The sequence below is a fragment of the Muntiacus reevesi genome, chromosome 2 (assembly GCF_963930625.1).
Source record: "Muntiacus reevesi chromosome 2, mMunRee1.1, whole genome shotgun sequence".
NCBI classification, from domain to species: domain Eukaryota; kingdom Metazoa; phylum Chordata; class Mammalia; order Artiodactyla; family Cervidae; genus Muntiacus; species Muntiacus reevesi.
In genome coordinates this window covers 64,909,367-64,927,143 of record NC_089250.1, presented here as the reverse complement: position 1 = coordinate 64,927,143, position 17,777 = coordinate 64,909,367, and the positions used below count along the sequence as shown (strand labels likewise).

The following is a 17,777-nucleotide window of genomic DNA, read 5'->3' as shown; positions in this document are numbered from 1 at the left end:
AAAGAAGGGTGAGGAGGGGCTGGGCAGTGTAGCAATGGGGTCTCGGAATCATTTGGGGTCCCAGCCCCAGCCATTCTAATTCAGCAGGTCTTGGATGGCGCCAGAAAGTAGCCTAACCAAGCACCCCAGGTGCTTCTAATCCAAGTAGTTATACCATCTTTGATGAACTCTGCACACTGCAACAAAACTAGTGCTTAGGGCTTCCCCGGTGTCTCAGTGGTAAAGAATATGCCTGCCAATGCAGGAGACGTGGGTTTTGATCCCTGATCTGAGAGGATCCCACGTGACACAGAGCAACTAAGCCTGTGAGCCAGAATTGCTGAGCCTGAGCTCTAGAGCCCAGGAACTGCAACTACTGACCCCACGGGCTAGGGAGCCCATGCCCCAGAACAAGAGAAGTCACTGCAATGAGAAGCCTGAGCACTGCAACTAGAGAGTAGCCCCCACTCTCCACAACCAGAGAAAAGCCTGTGCAGCAACGAAGAACCCACCACAGTAAAAAATAAGTAAATAAATAAACTTATTATAAAAAAGAAAAAACCCAAAAAACAAAACTGAAAACCCAGTCCTTACTAACACTCTTAGCCAGAGAGAAAAGACCAGATAGTAGAAGACAAGAGAAACGACAACGGAAACTTGAGGAGCGAGATAGCTTGATGGGTTAGATAAGAGCTCCATAGGTGGTATCAGGGTAAGAGGCTGGACTGGCCCTGCCACTGGCCCTCTGGCGAAAGAGGGGAGCAGGGGCCAGGATGGCAGAGGGGACCGCAACATGCAGGAGCTCATCTCTGCTGTTACAGGGGCTGGCTGAGTGAAGCGGGGGAAGGCTTCACTGCTGCAGCTGGGTTTCCTCATGGGTAGAGTGGGCTGATTAGACTACACCAGTTCACCTCACATATAAACTCTTGCAAGTGGCGGCTGCCTGGAACAATAGCTGAGGAAGGCTCTGAAGCCTTGCCTAGGCTCCAAAAAACGGGACACAGAAATCAGCTGACCCTGCCTTCTGCAGTCAAGGGCTGCTACTTGGGCCAGGATAAGCTAAAAAGTTTGTTTTTGCTTTTAACATTCTCTGATTCTCTATCTGTAAAACAAGTAATAATGATACACCTGTCCTCACCAGTGCTTGGGAGTACAAAGCCTACAGACCAGAGTAGAAAAGAAACTCTTTTCCGCAAAAACTCTTTATAGAAGAGGTCAGAAGCAACACGGTAAGGGCGGGCGAGCCAGAATTGGAGTCAAAGAGAACAGAGGTTCAAATCCCAGCCGTGTGACCACAGGCGGGTTTGTTTTGTCTCTCAAAGCCTCGAGTTCCATGGCTATAAATGGGAATAGTAGCAACAATACCCTTCTGAGGGGACACGGTGAGATTAAATAAAGTGTGAAGGTCTGCCTACAGCAGATAGTCAATAAATGCTAGGACTCTATACCCCCTGGCCTAATAACAGTCCCAAAGAATAAGGTTCCCCACGGTTGCATTCTACTTTCACATTCTCCTTATTCAGTCCAGCCTCGCCACAAGTGCTCTCTCTCCCTGGCACCCACCCTGTGCCACGCACAGAGACTGTGGTGGGGACGCTGCGGACACCACATACACACGTGCAAAGCCCCAGACGGCCGCGCAACTTACCAGAGCATCAGTGAGCACCTCCGCGCCTTCCTCACTCTCGTGGAGGGTGTCTATGTCTGTTAATTCCTGAAGCAAATCAACCACCGCTATGGACACATGTGAAGAATGTTAAGGGTAACACGCACATATGAAAGCCCTAGTGACAATTTATTAAAATAGTTGGATACCGGCCACTTCCTGGTCAATTGCTTCACCACCGTTTACCTTTAATACACTTTAGTTTTATAAACATCTCTTCAACAAGGTTCTAATCACAGTGGCTCTTCAATAAATGTTGGTAACTGCTTCACTTAGGCTCTTTCCCGTATGCTGCCTTCCTGGCAACTTATCCCATAGGTTCACTACATCTTCATATATTTCACAGCTTCAAGTCGATTGCTTGGGTGGTCACTTTTCCAGTGAGAAATAGGCCAACACCCTTAACCTTACCTCATAATTTAAATTCTCGGAACTGAGTAAGTATAATCTTAACTACCTTGTACACCTTACCTTCAAAGACAGTAATGATTTTTCCTGAGATTAGATGGCTGGCGTTCACCAAGGAGTCTTCAGAAATCAGGGCATGACAAACAGATTTAGATTGTAGAGGGAAGGATTTATGTTGGACTGTGCTAGACTCCACCAACCTCCCTCCCCCTTAAATACACTGCTGCTTTGGACACAAAAGGAAAGAAAACAATGACTAGGCAAAAAGAGAGACAGGGGACATGTAAGAGAAAGGACACAGAAAGAAGAGAAAAAAGGAGCTATGTTTGGTAACTGGTAAACTGGTAGCCCGACCTAAGGGCTTCCCTAGTAGCTCAGTGGTAAAGAAGCCACCTGAAAAGAGACACGAGTTTGATCCCTGGGTCAGGAGGATCCCCTGGAGGAGGAAATGGCAAAATTCTCATTCCAATATTCTTGCCTGGGAAATCCCATGGAGAGAGGAGCCTGGCAGCAACAGTCCATGGGGTCTCAAAGAGTTGGAAATGACTTAGTGACTAAACAACAACAACAACAACAACAACAAGCCCGAGCTAAGTTTCCCATACATACAGACACACACACACCCCACTTGGTGTCAGTCAGCATCTACTGAATGCTTATGATGAATAAAGCATTGTGATAGAGACAAAGGCAAATCCATTCACTCTGGGCCTCAGTGTCCTCGTTAATAAAATGAGGAAGTTAAGGTAATTAAAGACATTTAAACAATTATACAGGCTTCTCTAGTGGCTCAGATGGTAAAGAATCTGCCTGCAGTGTGGGAGCCCTGGATTCGATCCCTGGGTTAGGAAGATCCCCTGGAGAAAGGAATGGCTACCCACTCCAGTATCCTTGCCTGGAGAATTTCATGGACAGAGGAGCCTGGCGGGCTACAGTTCATGGGATCACAAAGAGCCGGGCACAACTGAGTGACTAACACTTTCACTTTCAAACAATTATACACCACAGGCAATTATCAATGTGTAACAAATGAGGAATACAGACAACTTGAACTGCAGACATCCTAAAAAAATGAAGCAATCAAATTGAACTGGGAAATCAAGAAAGATTTGCTAGAAGAAGACTGGTCAGAAAAGAGGCAACTAAAAAGATGAGGGCAGGTAGGCTGGAAAACAAACCATCAGGAATACAGGAAGAGAGATTAGAATGTAAGAAGGTATATGAAGAGGAGAAGAAAGAGGATTAGGGAAGCAGGGAGGGGAGAAAATTATAACTAGAATCATATGAAGAAAATAATGTCTTGGAAGAATAACCTAACAGCTATGTGCAGGAAGCACTAAATAGCACTGTGAGGGTTGGGAGTGGGCAGATGTGGGTGCGGGGAAACGTCAAGCCTGAAGGAGCAAAACCTGTTCTGAAGCTACCACACACAAAAGAGTCCAGAAGTAAGACGATAAAGGTCTTATCAGGGCAGGGCAGTTTCAATACAAACTGGAAAAGAAAAAGATAATAAGAAAGATACAGGACCTATTAACAAGAATGACAGGATTTGCTCACTACCAACTGATGTTACAGATATTTTATGAACACCTTTTGCTAAAAGAAAAATTATTCAAAGCTTTGTTTTTATTTATCTATAACTGACCAGTTGGCCATCATGAATAAGCTTTCTGTGTTTTACCCTCTTGCACTTTAAAGTAATATTTGTGCAAAATATGAGTTACATATGCTATGAAACTCAATGTGTATGAAAAGAGAGAAGGTCTCTGGACAAAAATCCTTCATGCTTATACAGTCTTTATTAACAAAGTAACCAGAAAGCTTTTGACATAAAAGACCAGGTATCATAATTGACATATAGTAAACCAAAATACATAAACTGAATTAATTTTTTTAAAAAAGGGCTAATCAAACTAACCTCTAGAAATGCTGGGCGGTAGGAATTAGTAGTTCTCCCTTTCTAAACACTGCAGTAGACACCATCATAATCACTAGCATTTTAAAAAACTCATCATTATGCCAAGCACTGTGCTGCTGAATTCTCACAACAGCATGATCCCTATTTTACAGACAGGAAACTGAAAGCTCAGAGTGGTTAAGTAACTTACCTAAAGGTCACTGCAATAGTAAGGGAGAATGTTAGGTTCACATGATTCCAAAAATAGTACCTCTGCCACTACTCTTCATATTAATGCAGAGGGGAATATTCACCAAGGTTAACTACAACTAAATTCTAGCTAATGACCCTACTACAATAACAGAGAAAAGGACTGTCATTTATTTCCATCATAAATTATGAAAGTTCCAGGAAAAAGGACAAAATGCTGACAACTCCCCCATCATTCTCTTCATCTAAAAAGCTTCCATACTGATTCTCTTGAACAGTTTTTACGTGAGATGTAAAAATATTATTATTTATCCACTTGTTTATTTAATAAGCATGATGACATTTCATCCATCCGTTCATCCAACCACAGTGGAGTCAAATGTCTACAGGATAAGGATGTGAATCAGGCACGCAACAGGTACTATCCTTACATTCCCAACATCATGCCCCACTAAGTACTTATAACCTGATATGTGATGATTATTAATTAAACATTAATCTCAAGAAACATGTGGGATATATGTGAAAAAACAGATGAAGAGTCACAGCAAACTCAAGGATGGGGCCATATCATATTTATCTTTGCTTCCTATCTTTAGTGAACCAAACTATTGCCAAATTATTAACACTATGGAATCTTGCTCAAGCTTCTTTATTTCCATATAGCTTAGTTGCCTCATCTGTAAAAAGGTGGTAATGATCTCTGCCCAGCCTATCTCACCCTGTAACTATAAGGAATAAATGACATCATGAGGGTCAGAGGGCAATTAAATCAAAGTACTGAGAAAACAGAAAAGCACTATAATAAATGTTGTTAGTCAATTCTTCCCACAGAATGGTCACATCTTCACTATTGACTTCATTTTTTCTAAAACTTCTAAAATCTAAAACTTAAGCTAACAACAACACGATCCTCCGTTTTTGGGTCACAATGGGTTGAAAATCTAATTTTGTATTTCAGCTATGCCACAGAAATTCAGATTGATCAAGTCCTTTTTCAGCCTCTAAGGTTTTATGGGACAGGCAGGTATCATATTTTTCTTTGATTATTCTTATACCATGCTCACAAATGGGTCACAGTAAACCTGGAGAAAAAAGGAAAAGAAAATTTGATAATGTGGTGGTTTCATATAGGAACAGAATAAATGTCTAACTCTTATCAAGAACAGCTGTTTCTTATAATGGTCCAGTGGATATTTCCTTGCCTACACTCCTGCCTCAGCTGAGAAATCAAACAAGAAACGAGTTACCAGCTACCAGGTCTGGCAAACAACTCAGCAATTCTAGCACTAACTGGTTTTATGTAAATTCTCAACTTTCACCAAATAGCATTTCAGAAAGGCAGTAAATGAGTCCATAATTGTAATCGACTCCTGAGTAATATAATATGACCCATAAGATGGAGGTCATTTGAGGACCAGAAAGAAGAATAAGAAGCGAAACTAAAGACAGACAGATGAACTCTCAATCTTGATGAGAAAATTCAGCATGGTCTGCCACCCATCCAGCATTTTTTCACAAACAGACTCTGGGCATGGGTGATAGGTTTTTCCACTGTAGTTACAATTTCATTTCACAAGGTAAAAGGCTCTCCTATCCAAGTGTAATAGGAAAACAGAGAGCCTGTCTCTCTGCGAATTACTAAAACAGTTTGTGACAGCCTATTCTGCCAAGTCAGGCAGAAAGGCCACCCCATTCACTCCCTCAGCACCTGCCCACTAGGGGGGCAATAAGCTAGTATAATAAGAAGTGAAGTAGAAAAGACCAGCTGGGCAGAAAATGGTCCACAACCCAATGGCTTTTTACAAAAAGAGGGGTGTTGGCTTTTATTTTTTGGTTCTAGATACTTGTTTTTGGCCTGATCTCATGGAGAGTCTTAGGACAGAAACAGAGCATTAATTTCATTAATCTCCAATGAGATATGGCCATAGGAACAAAGTTATTTTAAAAAAAGATAAAGAGGAATAAAATATACTAAGCAGATGGCTTAAAAAAATCATTTCAAAAACATGTCTTAAGAAAAATGACCAGTCTAGATTCATAGTATATAACTGATTTAATGGAACAAATCTGGGTGGGTTTTTTTTTTAAGTCTTTTTAAAATTTTATTCCTAGACTAGGACAACTATATAGCTCAACTAATGCAGATGAATTTCTAAACAGACAAAATGGTCTTTTCCTTCTTTTACAGCAGTTGAAAAAGAACTACCTAGAATGAATCTAGACTCTTAATTTTATCCCAATCCTTAATCAAAATAACATGAGTGGGGGAAATGCTCTCATTCTACATTTATTAGGTACCCACTAAATGTTAGTGGGCACTGTTACAGCACAGGGGAAATGTCCCAAGCAGGCCACAACCACCCTAACCTTCCAAAGACATGGAATTCACCTAAAACTCGTAAGCAAGATCAACAGTTGTATTAAGAGGTCCTTTTCCTAGACTGCCATTTTGGTACTTTTCATCTAATCTGATTTATTTCAGAGCACATTGAAAGGACTCCAAAAAACGAGTGGCTGGTTTATCAGTACAGAGTATCAGAGAAGTTGAACTATCAATGAGAAAAAGAAGTAAATTCTTTTCCATGTAATTTTGATTCCAGAAATATCAAGATGAGAATAGCTCCCAGCAAAACAACAGTTTGAGATACACAAGTCTTGTTAGACCATGCTTGCAGGAAAGTACTGGACCAAAAGCCAACTCCCTTCTAGTCCAACTAGAAGAAAGTGCTGAGGAGGCGCAAACCCTTCCCAGCCCTATTACTGCTCATCAGCATGGGGGCTCGAACACAAGGCACCCCGTGTACACACCCTCTGGGATAAAATGGTATGTTACAGTCACAGACTCAGATTGCTCAAGTTCAACGAACCCTGCTGGTCTTAAAAAAAAAAAAAAAAAAAAAAAACAACCTGTCTGCTCTTTATTTTCCAGTTCCCACAGCAATTTTTCACAAAATCCAACAGGACAACTTTGCGCAAGTTTTCCTAGCTTACTACGGTTTGAGAAAACTAAGCAGTAATTTAGAAAAGAATAGTGCTAACAACCACTCCCTATTTCAGACAAAGCAGCACGGCCTCATCAGCACCAATAATCCACTCTGCAACTAACAAAATGAACCCCCGCTTCCTGCGCAGGAGCACGCGACCCACTGTACTGACGCCCTGAGTCAACAGTACAATGTGTGCTGGGTGCTGAGTGGCTGCAGTCGTATCCGACTCTTTGCGACCCCATGGGCCATAGCCCGCCAGGCTCCTCTGTCCATGGGATTCTCCAGGCAAGAATACTGGAGTGGGTTGCCATGCCCTCCTCCAGGGGATCTTCCTGATTCAAGGATGGAACCCACATCTCTATGTCTTCTCCATTAGCAAGTGGGTTTTTAACCACTAGCACCACCTGAGAAGCTCACTCAACAGTACAATGAGACCTCATTTTTCTGAATCACAAATGGGTGGAGAGAAAGCAGATTTGGAAAAAAAAAAACTTGGTTTAGATTACTCAATAGTTTTTAAATTAAAGAAGAGGGTATTTAGATGGGGGCAGTTGTCATGACTCTAAAAATAAAGCAAGCCATGGACCTGATGTCCATGTAAGTCTGAGGTGACTACATGGGTACATCAGCTCCCAGCATGTGAGGAATGGCAATCTCCACTGCCAAGGTAGACACTGTAAAAATACACTTGAAATGTACTCTAATCCCTAATCTATCAAAAGCTTACCCATCTCCAATGCCCCATTCTCTAATCACTGCCAAGCCAGAGATGATGTGTGTTTTCTCAGAACTCCAGTGGTATTTTCTGTGCAAAACACTCCAAGGGTATTTACCACACAGCAAGGTGAGTGTTTTTGCTATCAACTGGAGTTATTATTTCTTGCCACCCTAATAGCACTCAACAGGGCTTATCATACAAAGGAGAAGCCCAGTAAATGCCATGATCTGCCACAGAACTTTAGAAAGGATTTCACTGGCTCGTCCCTCAAGCTGAGAACACAGCAGATGACGTGCAAAAATCAGATATTTATGGATTTCGTGCCTAGATATTTCTTTTCCTTTTGGTGATAGCAGCAGAGGTAGCCATCATCTGGGGTTCTATCTTCCTCTTGTTTTAGTCCTCCTTATTCCTTTAGGCAAATTGAGTAAACCTGGGCCACAGAACTGATTGTTTAGCACTACCTTAAGAAAATATTGATATTTTTAAATATACCTTTGATTTCATTTTTCTGTAGAAATACTCCAAAAGGTTCACCAAAAAGGGCTCTAAACATGTTTAAATGATTTACTTTAAAGGAAAAATTGGTTTTAAAAGCCCGATTTCTGAAAGGCAACAGCTGTTGGATCCCACCTCGTGTTCCCTCCTAATGCATTCAGAGTGACTCTTCAATGCTGCGTGAGGGGTGTGCCCCTCCCTCTCTCCCCCGCACCCCCAGAGGTGCTCTTCACAGACCAGAATTCCTCTCCACAGCCAACCGACGGCTGGGCGCCAGCCTCTCGAGGCGGAGAGATGAGGCCCAGAAGCGCTGACAAGCCCTCCCCAGCAGCAGTGATGCAGAGCGCCAGAATAAACTCTGAAGCAGCTTCTCACGGTTGAAAGGACGAGGCACAAGCTGTTTTCTCACATCCTCTGCCTCTTAAGGTTACAACAGACCAGCCTCTGATCCAATTAAAATCCCTATAGTTTATGTTTTAGCAGAGAAGGACAGAGCAAAAATGACCTGTGCTTGCTGGGAACATAACCAGCCATGTATGGCTGTGGTTGATAAATGAAGAGTTAAAAAAGATTAAAAATTTAAGTCATGACTGCCACGAAATTGTTTATTCACGGTAAGGTGTTTGGGGCAGTTACAGCTGTACAACAGTAAATTGTTAACAACCGTTTCCTGAAGAAAAATTTCCATTATAGATCACAGATAAGACAGGAAACAGAGTGCAATGCTACTGGGAGATCAACGCTCCAACAGATCGAGAACGTGTTAGATGCAAGTCAAGACGGCTGACCCTTCCCTGAAACCACGCTCAAGAAAAATGGTACTATGAGGAGGATGACATTTACCCTAGTTGCTGCATCTAATTAAAATTAGGTAATTTTTAAAATTTCAAGTGCACTTTAAATTTGATGTAGGGCATAATTAAAAAATCAGATTTTAAAAAATATCATTAGGGCAGCAGGGTAAAGGTTAGCAGACAAGAGGGGAAAAAACAGTTTAGCTTTGAGAAAGCAGGAGGGAAATGGCAGTCTGTCAAAGTTATTACAGGGGGACTTGTTTTTTTTTCTTTTTAAAGACCAGAACTTAACAACTTGGAACATCTGTGCCCTTGCCTTTCCCAAGTATGCCATGTCGAGCACACTTCTTGCGTCAGTCTTCTCCCCAGCAGGAACCAGGCTGGTGAATCAGCAAAATGTCAGTATCTTCAGAAAGCTGCCACTATTATTTTGAGTTGGCAGGAACAGAAAAAAGAAATCAGAGTTGTGTTTCCAGAAACAAAACAGGTCACGGCTCTATCAATACACAAGGTAATGGGTGACACTGCAAGTCTGTCAGGGATGCAGTGAATCCTGTAGGGAAAGGCTCAAGGTGCGCCAGAAAAGGACACTGGACTGGAAACCAGGGGCCTGGGGTGCCAGCCTCCACCGCAACAGCCAGTGGTTCAACACCTGGACCTCAGACATGTTACTAACGAAACAAATAAGGCCCTGGACGAAGTCATCTCTAAAGTCCGTTTGGATTCTGAAAATCTGCCCTTCTGTAGTTAAGCTGAAATGTGTAAGGCACAATTAGAACTCTTGGTTGCTAACTCTGGGAGGGCCAGTTAGTGTCCTAAATAGGACTCATGCTAGATATCCACTGTGTTTACTGATGGATGCTGGTTGAGCATCAATGCAGCCTGCAGTTCCTGGGGATTGAGCACAGTGCCTGATAAGCACTCAAAGCCATGTTTCTCAAACGAATTCAGGAGACCCATATCGAGCTCACCCAAAATAAGCTACTGACTAGGGGTTCTCGTACCACCCAGAACCACCCAGAACCACCCAGTGAACCCTGGGGAATATTCTCATCAATCTGGAGACTGACTGACAGATTCTCCAGACTGTCTAACATTACATCAAGTATCAGAAACGGCTTAAGATCGCCTTTCAAGAAGCCTGAGTTAAAATTATTCACTGATTTATTTCTATGAGAATTATCAGGCAGGAAAGAACCTAGTCAGACATGCTCTCAGGAGAGAGATTACCAGAAAGATGAAAATAACATGAAGCAGCAGCAGATCTCCCATGAATATCACTCAAGCAGACTAACTACATTTGTCTCTTACCTTCAGAAATCTGGATTCAAACAGAACAACTACTGGAAAAGAATTTGCTTTAATGACCATAACCACGACCACAGGCACATCAAAAACCTTTTCCACTAAAGCGGTTTCATATCTGAGAGCAAAGACAAAGGATAGAAAGGTTTTGGAAGTCATGATTCAGCTTCAGTTAAAAGCAACATTTACTAACTTCCTACTAAGTGTCAGAAATTGCTTAGCACTCACATGAACTCCTTTAATCCTCTCAACAACACTGAAAGGCAAATGTTTACACACACACACACACACACACACACACACACACACAGGATAGGACATGAGTTTGAGCAAATTCTGAGAAACAGTGAAGAACAGGGAAGCCTGGAGTGCCTCAGTTCATGGGGTCTCAAAGAGTCAGACAGACTGAGAAACTGAACAACGACGACAACACAGAGGAGCCTGGTGGGCTACAGCCCAGGGGGTTGCAAAGATTCAGACACGACCAAGTGAGCACACACACACACACACACATATATTTTTAAATGCCATCCATGAATATACACAGTATCATACCCACAGAACAGTCTATAGCATTTAAGTCTTGAAAACAAAGTGAGAAATTAAATTCACAATTTTTAGATCCTTCAATGATTTAATGTTCTATGCCCTTAAGACTGTTAGACCTTAAGGCACCCAAGTCTGGTTATGTCCCAGTAACATAACTCATCTGCTTTTTTTTTTTTCATTTATTTTTATTAGTTGGAGCTCATCTACTTTTGCAGACAAGAATACTAAGCGCTGGAGGTGGGGGGAGGACACCAAATTTCATACTAGAAATAAACCTGGGTGTCAAACCTAGATTGCCTATTTATGTCTAATGCTCAGTTAACAAACATTAAATGTCATGTGCACTTAGTCCTTTTTAAAGGAATTGGGACTATAGCAGTAGACAAAGTAGATAAAAATCCCTGTCTTCCTGGACAATAAATGTGAAACTAGAGGAAGGTTCATGGTCTCCTCTAGGCTCGGCTCCACTGGGCCATCTGTTAACAAAATGATGTCTAGATCAACAGATGCAAATCCTGCCTGGTCTTGCCTATATAATGGGCCCCCAAATCAAGATCCCGTAAAATTAATGCTGTTAATATAAGAACAGATACATCACGATGAATTCTAATACTAATAAGAGCAAATAGGACAATTAAGGGTTGCCGAGATTTATTAATAGATTAAAAGCCAGACTTCCGAACAAGTAAAAAGCAGCGTGTGTTTCAAGAAGGGAGATAATTAGAATGGAAATAGAACACCAGACGTGACAGCAGACATCAGCAGAGACAAACAGGAGAAGAGAGTAAACAGCACTCCCCCACCACATCCGCCTTCTTACTGAGGACAGATCTGAAAGGATATCTGTATTATCATGTCCAAGCAGCCCGAGAAGAGACTGAACAGCATTCAGCTCTACCAGAAGGTGGTACAGGTCTGGCATGGTGGCCACCACGTGCATCTCCTGAATGATGTCATTGAGGTCCAGCTCAGATTCCATAAACCTAGGAAGGGAAAACAAGACAGCGTCATTGCAGGGGAGGGGGTACAATCAGTAGTGAGGAACAGACAGCAACATAAACCAGACAGACAGACAATCTGTCAAAGCATCTTCAACAGACCAACCAAGAAGAATGCTCATCCAAACATCATACTGTCACACAATTTCCTTGGGAAATCGATTTCCTCATTACAAAAATCAATATTGGATTCAGATCTGGTTACAGGGTTCCCCTTATCCTTGTAGTCACAAGTTCCCTTTCAGAGGCTCTGAAAGCATTCTGCCACATTCAGTGATCTATCTGCCCACCCATTCTGTGGACTGGTTACCATTACTCCTTGGAATGGCAATTCATTTTGTTGCCCTGAAGGTAATCATCCTGCTAATCCAAAAAGGACTTCTCTTTCCCGTTACTTCAGACAAAGGGCCAAGTATCCCCCTTATCCAAAGGAAAATACAGACTCTGCTACCATCCAAAAATACCTCCCCCCACCCCCCGCCGCCCTTTCAAACGAGCTGATGAAGAGGAACATCCCAAAGTAAAGCAGATAAAGTCTGGCATTCCATAACCCTATACCTTAAGTAGCATAATACTTCACTCACATTTCCACACCGGAACCTTTCGGCCAACCTACACCCCAGCACTAAGAAAGAACTGCTTTGCATTCACCCCTGCATGTCCTTCCCAAGTGTCTGACATTGAAGAAATGCCCACTAAGCCTTTGATGAGCAGGACAGGAAAGTTTGTTCTGAGAAGACAATGAGCGAATCCCTGTAGAGCAACTGAACAAGACCTGACTGAGAGGAATCGGTGGTTAAACAGACTCTGGAGCCAGACGGCCTGGCTCTGAACCTCACTTACCCACTTACTTAGCCTCTCTATGCCTCAGTTTTTTCATCTGTATAACAAATGGAATAATGAAGTTACCTATCTCATAGGCTACTGTAAAAAGTTAATGAACACACACACATAAAACACTTTAAAAATGTTTGGCGTGCAAAAAGCACAATACGCTTGCTCTCATTTCCATTACTACAATTATTATTTATAATATGTCTATCTTCCCTTCTAGGATGTAAGTATCTTAAAAACAGGAATTATAAGAATGGATACATGTATGTGTATGGCTGAGTCCCTTTGCTGTTCACCTGAGACCATCACATTATTGTTTTTTTTTTAATCACAACATTATTAATCAGCTATACTCCAATACAAAATAAAGTTTAATAAAAAATAAACAAAACACACCAAAAAATCAGAAATTAGATCTTTTGTCTCTACCTATCCACAGATGCCTGCTAAAGAAAAGGAACACAAGCAGGGATTCTTGAAGTCATAAAGGACTCATCAACTAACAGATACCAAGGAACTGGGCAAACACCATCTCTCCAGAACGCGGGAGATTCTGCAAGAACAAATCTAGAGACTACCATTTTTAAAAACATGTCCATATTTTATACAATAGCTTACCATTGTTCTCTCCATTACTATTTCTAATCATAACATTTATATATATATATATTTCTAATGATAAAACATTATTTTTTCTAAAAAACTGGGGAAAGATAAGCCCTCAAAAAGTAAACAGAGATCTTAAAAATGGCAAAAATAAAGAAAAGTAAACAGAAATCATTATAACCTTATTAACCAGAAATAACCACTGATAATACTCTGGTAAGATTAAGTCATCGTTCTCAACTCACAGCCTTCCCCCTACCCAAAAGCAGCCTACATAGTATACAGTTCTAAATACGATCTTTGCTTATTGTTGTCAGCATAGGCTGAACAATTCCTCCTGTCATTAAACAGTCTACAATAGGAAAAGTCAGTGTCCAGCACACCTGTCAGTCCTTCCTCTCCCATGGCAAAATCCCACACTAAGCACAGCATTGCCCCTGCTGAGCCCAGACAAGACTTCAGAATCCTTCTCAACACCGTGTTTCAATGACAACAAATGATACTAAGATACATGTATTCATAGTTTTGTAGTTAAGATAACTCCCAGGAAGGAAAGTACAAAGTCACAGAGTATGCATAACTTAACAGGTTTTGATATATCCTGCCAGAAAGGTACCAATAGTGTATAAGTTTGTTTCCCCTCATCCTCTTCAAAAAAAGTATTATATATTTAAAATCTCCAATTTGAGATGGGAAATGCAACTTTTTAAAATTTTGCATTTCTGATACCACAATGGTTAAAATTCAATTACTGTTTACTAGCTATCTGTTTTTCTTCTTTGCCCATTTTTCTATCAGGGTGTTCATCTTATTTATTGATTTATAAGCACTCTATATATTAAAGAAATTAATCTCTGTCATACATCACAAAAACAAAAAGAGAAAAATATTTTCCCTTTAATTTGTACATTGTGCTTTTTGACACAAAGGTTTTTAATTAGGGAAATTTTTGCCACACGAACTCTATTTTACATGTATTCTGAGCAAGGTTTTCTCTATGCTAAGATCAGATATATTTTATGGTGTACTTTTATGTTTATACATTTTTAAATGTTTAGGAGTAATAAAACTAAGATTTATTTCAGAGTATAATATAGGGCAAAGATCTAATTTTATTTCTGCAAAGGTTTGGCCCATTGCCCCAGTACCATAATCTATCTTTTATCCACAGATTTGAAGAAATGCCACCTCTATCATACACTAAATTTTAATGCATACTCAAATCTGTTTATGAGCTTTTCACTCCATTTCATTGATTTGTCTGCAAATTCCTGAGCCAGGACCACACTTCCATAGTGTTACAGTATATTTTATGTCTGTTACTGCAAAACACTCCCATACTAGCCTTCTTTTTAAATGCTCCCTGTCTGTTCTCAACTGTTTACTATTCCCAGTAAATTTTAAAATTATTTTTGTCAAGGTCCCCCGATACCACTTTTTCTAAAAAAATCTTCTTCCACAGTGCTTACAAACAGATTACCTTTTAAATCACTAGTGCCCCATCACTTCAAGTGTAGAAGGCAAATCAGAATCATGACTTGGAAGAGCTGGTGCAGAATTCAAATATTCTATGGGGCAGTAGATCTATATAATCTTCTTTGCCTTACATGGTAATTAAAAAAAAAAAATCTGATTTCTTGAGAGTAACTCGACAAAAGATTTTTACAGCTTACCAGGAAGAATTAGCAAGGGAGACTAGGCAGCAACTAGTAATAAACAAATCATGCTGAATACAAGGAAGCGATTGGGGGGATTTGAGTGATAATTAATGAATGTCAGCCTGGAGAGACACTTCCGGTGGTACCCTTCAGGGCTCCATCCTTAAGTCTGTTTAGATCAACTATAGTATTTTACTTTTATTATTTAACCCACGACTCAGGTGAAGATACATAAAAGGCAAACTTAACAAATGTCATATAACATAAAGCTTACAGTGAACACAGCAGCTGACAGAATCAATTCAGAAAGTTCCTGACAGGAAATGGTAACAGACCAAATCTAACAGGAGGAAAGTTACCTAGGATCCACATGGAGAATGCACTGAACCAAAAAGGCAAGAATACATGGATCATGAAAGACAGTATAGTAAGTGGAAAAAAGTGAAAGTCACTCAGTTGTGTCCGACTCTCTGCAATCCCATGGGTTGTAGTCCACCAGGCTCCTCTGTCCATAGTAAGTGGACATGTGTGGAAAGGACTTGATGATTTTAAGTCAACAGTAATCACAATGCAAATTAGACCATGGACAGCCCTGCCAGGATAGAGACTACTCCTCGGTCCTCTCTGGACACCCAGCACTGGGCACACTCCCTGGTCCACTGCAGAAATTTCGCAGGTGCCTGCCAAAGGAAGAAGAGGAAAGTAGCTGCCTCAAATGCTACCATGGTTTTAGGCTGCTTAAAAGAAGAAAACAGATAGAGTTATGCTGACTGGATGGCCTAAAAGTTTGTGACATCTCTTATGGGAATCTACTTTGCGAGGGATGAAAATGAAAGCGAAAGTCGCTCAGTCATGTCCAACTCTTTGCAACCCCATGGACTACACAGTCCATGGAATTCTCCAGGCCAGAATACTGGAGTGGCGTTACGGAAACTAAATAACTTGGGGAAGCAACTGAGATCATAAGGAGTCTAACTACCCTCTCCCATGAGGATCTGTTGAAATTCTTTTTCATTCTGAGTTGAAATCTTAAGAGTCAGAGCTGCCAAGTGATGAAATAGGTTTCTTTGGAAAGTTATATACCCTTGTCACTGGGGGTAATTAATAAAGGACGATATTTTTAAAGATCAATAATTAGAAGGGAGAAATAGACTTGTACTTTCCAGTCCCTTCCAACTTTGAAATTGCTCTTTCAAATATGCAATCCTAACCAAATATCTTTAAGTTTAGGAAGCCAGAAAATTATCAAAACAAAATAAAACCAGCAGAAAGTCAACTGTGAGCAGGGACATAGCATAAAAATACAACTGGGGTCCTGTGTTACAAGAGTAGTGTGATACAGTGAGAAATGCCTGGACTTGGGAATGAGACTGACCTGAGTCACATCCAGCCTGTGTAACCATTAGCAGTGTCTTACTAAGTATTAATGGGTACATACTAGGTGTCCATATAACAGATAACAATCCCAGTTGCTGTCCTCACTGAACTCCTACCTTAGCACAAACATAAATAATCTATTGCATCCAATTAGTAGCAAGAATATCCAGCACTGCCCAAGAAAACTGCCCCTGGAACACAGAGCACCGGACTCCAACCTTGTCAAGGGAGACAGAGAATATTAAGGAACCTACTTCTAAAACTCAACTTCCTTAATCATTCTCTCTGAATTATAGTGAGGATTAAAAGAGATAATCAAGTTCCTATCAATTGTTGGTAGATAGTAGGTAATCAATGAATCTAGATTCCCTCAAGTTTGCTATGCTATAACAAAGAAAATTCTCTTTTTGCTGACAGAAGTACAAGCCGACTCATTTTTAAGCACACGCTACCGTATTTGCAGATGGCTGTCTTGGGATCAGGCATACCTTCAGCAACAGATGACTCACAGCTAGGGGAGAGGATCAAGTGAGAGGTCAATGGGGAAGCAATAGAGCAACATATTAAAACAGTACCCCAGGCTGGGATGGGGTCACTGATTCCATCTGGCATGATGGAGAATATTCTGCTAGCCTGCTCATGTACATTTGCTTCATATCAGCAGGATGTCCTCCTTCAACCACAAAAGTGAATTTTAGCAAGTGACCAGCAGTGTTCAAATACATTATAAAAGCACCAAAACCAGTGCATGCTCCTGCAATCACAAAACCAGCTATAAGTGCACAGAGAACACAACGCTTTCTTCACTCAGTTAAAAGCGTGGTCCTGGGACTGCAGGGTCAGCGTAGGTGGTGGCTGGGGATCCTTACAGGGGTCTATAACATTAAAACTATTTTTAGAATAACTCCAAAACATTATTTGCTTCTTTTACTCTCTCTGTCTCAGGAGTGTACAGGGGAGTTTTTCAGAGGACTATACAACATGTGATGCTACCACTGCCCTAATGGCTAGTGATATGTGTGCTTGAATATTCTAGAATCTTCTAAGATAAGCACTTTGGGGTACTCAACAATTTATGCGTTCAAAAGATGCCTGGGACTAAAAAATTTGAGGGCCACTAAACTCACTAAGGGCCTCCCTGGTGGCTCAGAGGTTAAAGCGTTTGCCTCCAATGCGGGAGACCCAGGTTCAATCCCTGGGCTGGGAAGATCCCCTGGAGAAGGAAATGGTAGTGAAAAAGTTGGCTTAAAGCTCAACATTCAGAAAACTAAGATCATGGCATCTGGCTCC

The 17,777-nt window shown here is 41.0% G+C and overlaps 1 protein-coding gene and 1 non-coding gene across 2 annotated transcripts in view; one reads left to right on the top strand and one right to left on the bottom strand.

Moving 5' to 3' along the window:
• The window catches only part of CTNNBL1 (catenin beta like 1), a 160,933-nt gene that overhangs the window by 103,527 nt on the left and 39,629 nt on the right, over nt 1–17,777 (bottom strand). The window contains exons 4-5 of the mRNA XM_065921981.1: nt 11,858–11,997; nt 1,628–1,725 (exon numbers count right to left, since the gene is read on the bottom strand). Of these exons, the coding sequence (XP_065778053.1) occupies nt 1,628–1,725; nt 11,858–11,997 (238 nt within the window). The remainder of the gene's footprint in view (nt 1–1,627; nt 1,726–11,857; nt 11,998–17,777) is intronic.
• On the top strand, nt 17,623–17,694 carry TRNAW-CCA (transfer RNA tryptophan (anticodon CCA)). Its single transcript has one exon. It is a non-coding gene; the product is annotated as a tRNA-Trp (tRNA).